Genomic DNA, 9,655 nt, shown 5'->3' with positions numbered 1-9,655 from the left:
CCTGCAAGATTCCTGCATTTGAAGGGGGTTGGACGACCCTTGGGGTCCCTTCCAGCTCTCTATGGGGTGATATTCTTATAATGTGGAGCCCCTTCTTTAGAATGGCATTCACAGGTTTGAGGCTGCCTGTTCTCGGTGTGAGGGGGGAGAAAGAAGCGAGGGCCAGGGACTGAGCGAGAATAAAAATGGAAAGGGCTTTGGCAAGACGCCAGGGTGGGGTTTTTCCCCCTCCCCCCGCCGCGGTTTCCCTGACAGGAATTTCAATCCAAAGGAAAACGGACGAGGGCGCATCAGAAGCGATACCGAATCGCATCGAGCCACGTCACGGGTGGGAATGTTGCCGCGGCGCATGATGGGAAATGAAGTTTCCATCGGGAGTCCGGCTGCGGCCTTGAGCGAGGCGCCGCCCCTTTAACCCTAAGGCTAGAACTGTGTTGATGGGAGGGAGGGAGGCGATGTGCCAGAGACAGACGGATTGCCAAGTGCCACTTTTAATTTCTTTGTAATTTTATGTATCGTTTTACAAGTTTGCACAATATTTCGCCGAATACAAACCATAAAGTTATCATCAACTTCCCTTCTCCGTGGTTCATTTTATTAAGCCTTTACCACTGCATATGAAAAGGGGGGGAAACTGAACTGCTCCTGGTCCTTAGAGCAGTGTTTCCCAACCACTGTTCCGCGGCACACTAGTGTGCCGCGAGATGTTGCCTGGTGTGCCGCGAGATGTTGCCTGGAGGCGGGCGAGGCGGGCGGCGAGAGGCGGGGCGGCGGCGGCAAGGAGAGGCCGCCCAGCGCAGGGCTCTCGCCGTCTGCCTGCCTGGCTGCCTGCGAGCTCGGCGGGCAGCGCCTCCGTCCGCAGCGCCCGCCTCGCGGCTCTCATTCCCTGCCCCTGCCAAAGCTCACCCAGCCAAGCCGCGCTCTCCTTCCTGCCTCGCTTTGCTGCCTCCCCCCCCCCACCCCCAAAGCTTGGAGGTTCCCCGGCAAGGGGGAGGGAAAAAAATTGAAACTTACACTTTTGTGCGTCCCTCCCGGCGTGATGCTGCGCGCTGACGTCACGGGGCTGTAATGGTGGTGTGCCTCGAGATTTTTTTCATCAAACAAGTGTGCCTTTGCCCAAAAAAAGGTTGGGAAACACTGCCTTAGAGGACTCTCAAAAGCCCGGTAGAGTCCGAGAGTTCCCTGCGGTCGAAGATGTAGAACAAACACAGCCATGGCTTCTAGAGTCATACTTCTGAATCGTTTTTCTGAGTGGAACAAAGGTGGAATGGAGAAGATCTGTTGGGTGGTTGATTTTTAGTGAATTTATATTAGTTTACCTTCTTCCATGGAAGGTAAGACTGGAAGAAATTTAAAGAATATTTAGTGAGATACTATAAAATAATTAGGAAATCCCTAGAAGTAACAGATTAGGCTAAGGGATAGAAAAATATTAATAATAAAGATTACCATGGATGACAATTAGTAAGGTCAAGAAGTTTGTAATGAAAGAAGATACTGATGTTATAAATATGAAATTGGGAACTGCTAAATATGTAATAGGATGAAATCCAGATTGGAGGGTGTCAAAGAAGTCTTTTTGCAATGTAAATACACCAGTTTTTATGTTGTGTCAAATGTAATGTTTTTCTTTTGTGTTTTTGTCTATGTGTTATAAGAGAAAACTAATAAAAGTTTTTGAAATATATATATATATATATATATATATATATATATATATATATATATATATGCAGGTTTTGGTGTCTTCGGGTATCTTCCCGTGTAAGAGTTGGGGTGTCTAGGCGACGTTTCGACGAGGTCTCACTCGTCATCTTCAGGCTGGTGCTTTCGGCTTCTTGTTACTAGAACAGAGCTCTGAAGATGACAAGTGAGACCTCGTCGAAACGTCGCCTAGACACCCCAACTCTTACACGGGAAGATACCCGAAGACACCAAAACCTGCATTCCTGTACCCGTGAAAATCTACGAAAGCATATATATATATATATATATATATATATATATATATATAAGTTTACCTTAGTCTGTAACCATCTGCAAACTGCCTTGACCTAGACAGGAAGTAATTAATAAAAGTTGCTACATTGAAGCCTTGCTGGGCTGGCTTGATAGGATTTTTTCCCTTGACAGAATGGGTTGAATGGAAAGGAGTGCAATGTAAGGCTGTAGTACCAGCGATATGTACCCTAGGTGGCGCTGTGCAGTAACGTTGATTGGTCAAAGCTTGACAGATCATTTTGACAGTGTTTTGTACAAAGGTCTACCCAAGTTATTGAATCAGTGGTGCTTCTCCTGTGATCAGTTGGCAGTATCGGCTGCCCTTATGTATGGGGGCCGTGTAATAACCAAGTTATTAATTACAGATAGGTAGCCGTGTTGGTCTGCCATAGTCAAAATAAAAAAATTCTTTCCAGTAGCACCTTAAAGACCAACTAAGTTAGTTCTTGGTATGAGCTTTCGTGTACGTGCACACTTCTTCAGATACACTGAGTTAAGTTATTAATATTAGCCTCAAAGGTAAAGGGTAAAGGGACCCGTGACCATTAGGTCCAGTCATGGCCGACTCGGGGGTTGCGGCGCTCATCTCACTTTATTGGCCGAAGGAGCCGGCGTACAGCTTCCAGGTCATGTGGCCAGCATGACTAAACCGCTTCTGGAGAACCAGAGCAGTGCACAGAAACGCCGTTTACCTTCCCACCAGAGCAGTACCTATTTACCTACCTGCACTTTGACGTGCTTTTGAACTGCTAGGTTGGCAGGAGCAGGGACCGAGCAACGGGAGCTCACCCCGTCGCGGGGATTTGAACCGCCGACCTTCTGATCGCCAAGTCCTAGGCTCTGTGGTTTAACCCACAGCGCCACCTATGTGCCAATGTTAGCCTTACCTTAGGGTAATAGCAGGTAAGTGTTCATAACAAGCATGTTATGAGGCAACTCGTGGTTTCCTTGTGTGTGTAAAGCCTGGATGGGGTTACAGAGTGCTAATATTGTAGTTTTCTGTCTGCTTCCTCCCCACAGGTGTGACATTGCTAGAGGCACTAATTGTTTTTCCTGTTCAGAACAAGTCTGGGCACATCCTAGTGTTTGGCATAACCATTTCTCTCAGGCTTGAGCCCACATCCTTGCTGATAGCAGTTGTGAATGTGTGTTTTTCCTTATCACTGTTCTGCGGGTAGTTATTTTGTCTTGCTTACGTAACCCTTTTCACAGAAACAAAGGAGTACAAGCATGGCTACAGAACACTTTAGAATCTATAGTTTTGATTCCCTGCAATAAACTAGGACTTGGACCATAGTGCAGCTGTTCTTCCAATGGCATAACTGAACATTACCATATAAAATTCCCGAAGGTCAACCCTCCCCACTTCCCTCCGTTTAGAACACATATTCTAATTTTTCCATATTTTCTTTTTCAGTTTGGTTTTAGTATACTTCACACTGCTCAATTTATTCTAATCCTGTCAATGTTTTAATATCTTTACAATGATTTTTCCAATTATCTACAAATCTTTTCCAGTCTTCCTTACAGGTTCTTTCATCCTGGTCTCTTAATCTACTCGTTAAATTAGCCATTTCTGGCAGTTGATCTAGTTCTAGTGTATCATAGCTGGGAAATTCACCTCTAGCCAGTTACCAAAAGAACTTCGATAAGGTTCCATTTAAAGCCCCTTCTTTGAAGTTGCCACTTCATTATTGCTTTTGCTGTTCTGCAGGATGTCATCATAAACCAGTTCAGTGAGAGGAACAGAGGTTCTGGTGCCACGTCTCATCCTCACGGTGATATGATCCTACTGATGCAAGAACCTTTGAATTGAGAATTCAATTATAGCCCACCCAGTAGTGTAGGTAACCCAGGGTGCTGTGTGTGTGTATACAGTCAGCACCAGGTGGGGGGTGGCAGCGTAGGGGATCTGTACTACAGCATATTGGCTGCTGTGTGTCAGGGGTTGGGATTCTGGGCAGCAGGGGGAGCTTGAGGGCAGGCGCTGTCTAAATTTTTTTTTGGACTTCCTAAAAAAAGTTGCTATGCCACCCTATTTTTAAAATACATATACTGTAGCTTATAAAGCTTGGATAGATACTCTTAACATCCTTCTAACTTTCCTTGTTTAAAACAGGGAACTGGTAGAATTTCAATCCCTAACTTGATCTTGGACAGCTCTCCATTCTTCTGTTGTCTTGGTATACTGACCTTCATCAGTTTGTGGGTCATCTTCCCTGTTTCCTATCCTTTAAAATGTGCTTCTAGCTCTTCGAAATTTGCTGTTATCTTGAATCACCCCCTCCCCATTTTACCATAAAAAACAATGGAAACACTTTTTATGAAAAATAGTTTATTGCACAAAACCTGTTCAAGAACTTTTATGCACATCCTAATTATGTTTTTCATTAACATGCTTTTTAAAAAGGTCACAGTCATGAATCCTTAAGTCAAAAACTTCATAACTCCACCCTTGTTTGGAACTCCAAATTGAACATTGTTATGGAGGTGATGCTTTTCCTTATCAACACAGCAACTGATTGAAACCTTTAAGATGTGACAGAATATGTATGAGAAAATTCCGGTATTATTTCTTCAAATAACTCTGTGCAGGTCCATTCAAGGCAAGGCAGGTTTTCATAGATAATTTCCTAGTGGCTAGAATGATATGCGCCACTGGGACATAAACCATCTAGTTTCAGCAGGTTAGCATTAACATTAACTCTGAGTTTTCAGGAGGAAGAGTAAACAGATCAGTACAGTTAGAGCCCTCCTATAAATAGAGTGACAGGGATTAACTGTTTTTAATTGCGTGTCTATCACATCGAAGGAGGATTTGATACATTTTGGTTTATAAAGATCAGAGTTATCTACCTTTAATGCTCTCATGCTGATCAGCACACCTGCTTATAGATACTCCCACAAGTACTGAATTGTACATACTGAAGAAGCAGTAATGCGCAATACATCCAACATGCATATGTCATTCTAGAAAACTGCTTGTCTTTACCGAAATAACAACATTTTCCTGATAGGAAAAAAAGAACATTGTCCTCCACAAGGAAAAGGAAGAAGTGTGTTAACAGAGTACCCAAGTTTCCAAACAACTTGGAAGACAGTGGAATTAACATGTGACATTCTGCAATAATGCAGACACTCAATTTAGAGAACCATAAAATGTGCCTTTTTCTTTTTTACTGTAACACTGAAAGACTGCAGAAAATCCCTCAAACAATGCTCCAAAAGGAATGCTGAAGCTTTTTTTAAAACAACAACAACAACAAACAAACCTCTGCAATATTCAGACAGAGCATTTTGTGGTTTCTTCCCCATTTTGCAATGAAAAATATACCTTAATAGGTATTGACCTCTAGGGATGAAGAAGCCAACAAAAGCAGCACATTCCAATACTCTTATACACTGGATCCCTTCAAGATGATTCTTCTGATCTCTAAAAACATGACAGTGTTAACTGAGGCACCTGTCCACTTGGCTAATCTGTGGTTGCTCTGGAAGCTTTTCCTTGAATTATGGATTTAAAAGACAGCACCTTTTAAAAAGGGCATAGTCTCTGAAGACAGAGGGTGAGAACAATAAAAGTTCTGTAATTAGGTTTGTTGCTAATTAAATGTGCTCTCTTTTGCTCTCTCAAGTTTAGACCTATTTCCTTCCTGGTCAAAATGGCATGTTAATAGTAGATATAAAGAAGGGAGGGGAGATGTCTTAAAAGAAAGGAAGGAAGCATTTTCAGCTGGGAAATAAGAAGAGAAATAAGATTTCCTTTCCCAAAGGAGAAAGACATACAAGGCTACATACTGCTTTATGAATATACAATCTGGTTTCTTTTAAAGAGCTGGTCAGGAATTGGTAAAGGCCTGAAAGAGGTGTGTTACCTAATTTAGTATTTAACACATGAACAGAAGTTGGCAAGATTTATAAATACGAGAATCATTCCTGTAAATAATACCATGTGCTAAGTAGAACAGCAACATGAAAATCCCACTGGTGCAAATTGGGGAGCTGAATATATATTAATCATTACATAGTATTACCTTTGGTGTTTAAATACTATAGAATTTCTTCCTCTTTAAGTTAGCAAGTACATAAGCTTCAAGATTGTGAACAGCAGCAAAAAGAAATCACTCATTACTATTTACTCTGCAAAATAGACTTACTGGTAAAAGCTATTAGCATATCCGGGTTAATCAATAAAGCTTTCAATGTTTCATCTCGATAACAGTTTGATTAGTCTTATAAAATAGTCATTGTCACATTAACAGAAACAAAAAAACATTTACATTTTAAAAGTACCTTTCCTTCATATACTATATGCAAATATTAAAATGTTTTACTGCAGTTTCAAAATTATGGTTCATAGTATTAAAAAAAAGACGATGGGATGTTTCCAATAAATTATAATCGGAGTAGATCCATTGAAATTAATGGACCTAAGTTATTTATGTCCATTAATTTCAATACATCTGCTCTGAATATGATAAACATTGGATGCAAACCGTAGAAAAATCAAATCTTCAATATGAAGCCAGGGTTGTGGTGAGGGAGGTTTTTCTTTTCTTAAAAGCAACATGGGAATACCATACTCTGTCTCTGATGGGAAGATGGTCTCTGTATGTTATCTGGAAGGAAACCCACAAGAAAACTATCCTTATCCAAAGACATTCCTTCCCCTCAATAAGTTTGTTTAAATTCGAGTCTAATACAGTATGCAGTTTGAGAATTATGCAGAGGCCAAGACCCTCAAAGCCACTTACCCCAGAGTTTTTGTTTTTGCTATCAATCTACCCTGAAAGTCAGGTCAGAACTAAATACTATGGCAATCATGCATCTAGTACCCTGTTTCCCCACTGTAATATCTAATATAGAAATCTTAAAATTTTTCAAAGCTGGGGTCCACCTTTAACCCCAGCTTGCGACATGGGACACTTAAAAAACCCCACCGTAAATGTCTATCTTGCTTTCCATTTTGCCTTCCCTGTTTCTCCCCCTTTAAGTCAACTACTGCTAAATGTTGTCGCTGTGGCTCCTGGCCCACCTACTGAAGATCATCAGTCAGTAAAACACACCAACATCACTAATGAGCTGCATTTAATATGGCAGGAAATCAGAGGTTGCCACCATTTTTGGTAGTAGCTAGGTGTACACCATAATGTGATGTTGCAGAAGACCAAGGCAGGGTGGCAGTGGCGGTAAGACAAGTAGCTATCATTTTTAATCCAGCTTTGTCTGCACCTTAACTTCTAGTTCCGGACTCTGCAATTGTTACATCCCAGATTTCTGTATCTTTCAGTCAAGACTGCGGACAATCTGTTCATTCTCTAGCAGTATTTTTTCTCTAAAGCACCCTGGGGCAATATTCAAAACAGAAAGTAAATCAAGCCAAGTCAATGTGCTTCAAAACACAGCAAAGGTGGCTTTCTGTTGTCAGTAATGTGTGTGTGGGGGGGGTGTTAGATAAAAAGAGAAAACCTAAGGCATGTTGTTTCAGCCTGCTGATTATAGCTCAGCAGGGTCTATATGTAAAGGCAGCTACATGAGCACTAGTCTCCTAACTAGTTATTAGACCAGATGACGTTGGACTCCAACTCCCATCAGCCACAGCCAGCATGGCCAATGGTTAGGGATGGTGGGTGTGGGAGTCTAATGACTTCTGAAGGACTGCAGGGTCTGGATCCCTGCATAAGGAGAAGGGGGGTTAAAGCCAACAAACAAGGGTTTACAGGAAGTATGACATTCATGTTTGAAATATACAGTAAGTAAATTTCTAAAACTCCGTATTTTAGGGGTTGGCTTTCCTTAGGCCCCAATACATACATACATACATACATACATACATACATACATACATACATATATATCTCATTTTCCAACCAAAATATAAGATGCAAAAAAAAATAACAAAGCAAAAATAAAACCCAACCCCTGGTGATTTGTAACCTACAGAGTAAGTCCACTTAAAAACAGATACTCCAGGACAAGAACAGAGTTGAAGTATTTATATACACCCTGCGCTGGAGGAGTCCTCAAAAGACTGGGACAACAACAACAAAAAAGGTGCAAAATGCATCTGCCAAAGTGAAATCAAAGCTCTCCACTGGCCTTTGGTTGTGGATCCTCAATCTATTTCCTTTGAAGTAGTCCCAATTGATGCAATGGAACTACTTCAGAGTTGGTGGTTTTGAGATTCATGGCCACCAATAAGTTATTGGTTAGAACTGGTCGTCTCTATCAATCAAGGGTGTGTCTCTAAAACAAAACAAAAAAAGGGATTCAATTACCAGCCTAGGGTGTGTGAAAGTTCTGGTTCATATTCTCATGTCTACAGCAGACCAAGTCATTAGCCTTATTTGGCCATTCTGAATTCATATAAAATGTACCATGTGAGCAAGGGGGCGGGGGAGAAATGCACTCAGCTCTACCCACCCCTGTCATCCTTCCACTTTTGGAGGGTGAAGCCCTGATGCAGAGAGCTCAATTTAGAACCTCAGTCTCTGGCCCTGATTATGCAATCCACAAATAGAAAAGGCTCCTTGTTTCAAACCTTTGCCCTACATGAGTTTGGGGGTGGGGCGGGGGAAGGAACTTAGTGTGCTCACCCCTGCTCGCATAGCTTTGCATATCAGCAAAATCCTCAGCCTTCTATATGATTTTTTTTACTAACAACAAAAAAAAGGTTGGAAGTGGTGTAATGAAACCCACATTCCTCTGCAACAAAAGTCACTTTAACCACTTCTGAACAGATGAAAATGTCTTACTGGAGACCAAACATCACATTTCTTTTTCCTCCAAGACAGATTAAAATGTATTTTAATATAGCATTATCCTCAAATGTTTTGCCTCTGACATTTCCCCCCCCCTACTCAAAAGGAAGAACAGATGGAGATCTCTAAAACTTGGTTTCAAATAGGGCTGATGAACATGTTTCACATACTTCGAACAGCTGTGAAGTGAAGCAACAGGCGAAGAAGTCACTGCATCGGCTCTTCATTTTCCCCAGCACTTAGGTTATTATCCTTTAGGTCTACAACGGAGAGGCTCTGGTTACCCGTCGTAGTTGCAGCAAAGTTAGATGTAAAGTCCGTTAGTTGCCCTTCTATCTGGGTCCATGAAGACATCGATTCATGGACTGTTATCGTATGCTCTTCCATCTGACGCTGAAGGCTGTCCATCTCCTGCCTTTGTTAAGCAGAAAGGAGCAAAGGGTGGGATAAGAATGTAATATGAGCCCTAATGGATCAGACCAAAGTCCCGTCTAGTCCAGCATCCAGTTTTCCACAGTGGCCAAGCAGATGCCTCCAAGAAGCCCACAATGAAACCAGCAACCCCGCTCTCTGTTGCTCAGCAATCAGGATTGAGTGGCAAACTGACGCTGAACATGGAAATTCTGATTTGTTGTTATCATCTATAGCAGGGATGTCCAACAGGTCGATCGTGATGTACTGGTGCAGCGGTTCTCAACCTGTGGGTCCCCAGATGTTGTTAGACTACAACTCCCATCATCCCTGAACTCTGGCCTTGCTAGCTAGGGATGGTGGGAGTTGTTGTCCAACATCATCTGGGGACCCACAGGTTGAGAGCCGCTGTACTGGTAGATCCCTGCGAGGTTTTGATATATTGCGGTCAATCTCTGGCTGCCTTTCCTTAGCGTCGCTAA

At 42.1% G+C, this 9,655-nt stretch overlaps 1 protein-coding gene and 1 long non-coding RNA gene across 8 annotated transcripts in view; one reads left to right on the top strand and one right to left on the bottom strand.

Moving 5' to 3' along the window:
* The first annotated feature begins 30 nt into the window (after positions 1-30).
* Positions 31-7,015, top strand: LOC308576090. The gene is made up of 3 exons (XR_014003076.1): positions 31-648; positions 1,147-1,334; positions 3,716-7,015. It is a non-coding gene; the product is annotated as an uncharacterized lncRNA (long non-coding RNA).
* Positions 7,016-7,023: 8 nt separating this feature from the next.
* Positions 7,024-9,655, bottom strand: part of GOLGA3 (golgin A3) — a 51,224-nt gene continuing 48,592 nt past the window's right edge. For 6 of the 7 annotated variants that reach the window (XM_081174647.1, XM_081174649.1, XM_081174650.1 and 3 more), the window contains one exon: positions 8,791-9,177. In XM_081174647.1, the coding sequence (XP_081030773.1) occupies positions 8,970-9,177 (208 nt within the window). In that variant the 3' untranslated portion in view covers positions 8,791-8,969. Of the gene's footprint in view, positions 8,248-8,790; positions 9,178-9,655 lie in introns of those variants that run through there. The other variant, XM_081174648.1, reaches the window with a different exon arrangement.

The sequence above is a fragment of the Podarcis bocagei genome, assembly GCF_964188305.1.
Source record: "Podarcis bocagei genome assembly, chromosome: 16".
In the NCBI taxonomy this organism is placed as follows: Eukaryota; Metazoa; Chordata; class Lepidosauria; order Squamata; family Lacertidae; genus Podarcis; species Podarcis bocagei.
This window is presented reverse-complemented; position numbering and strand designations above follow the sequence as displayed.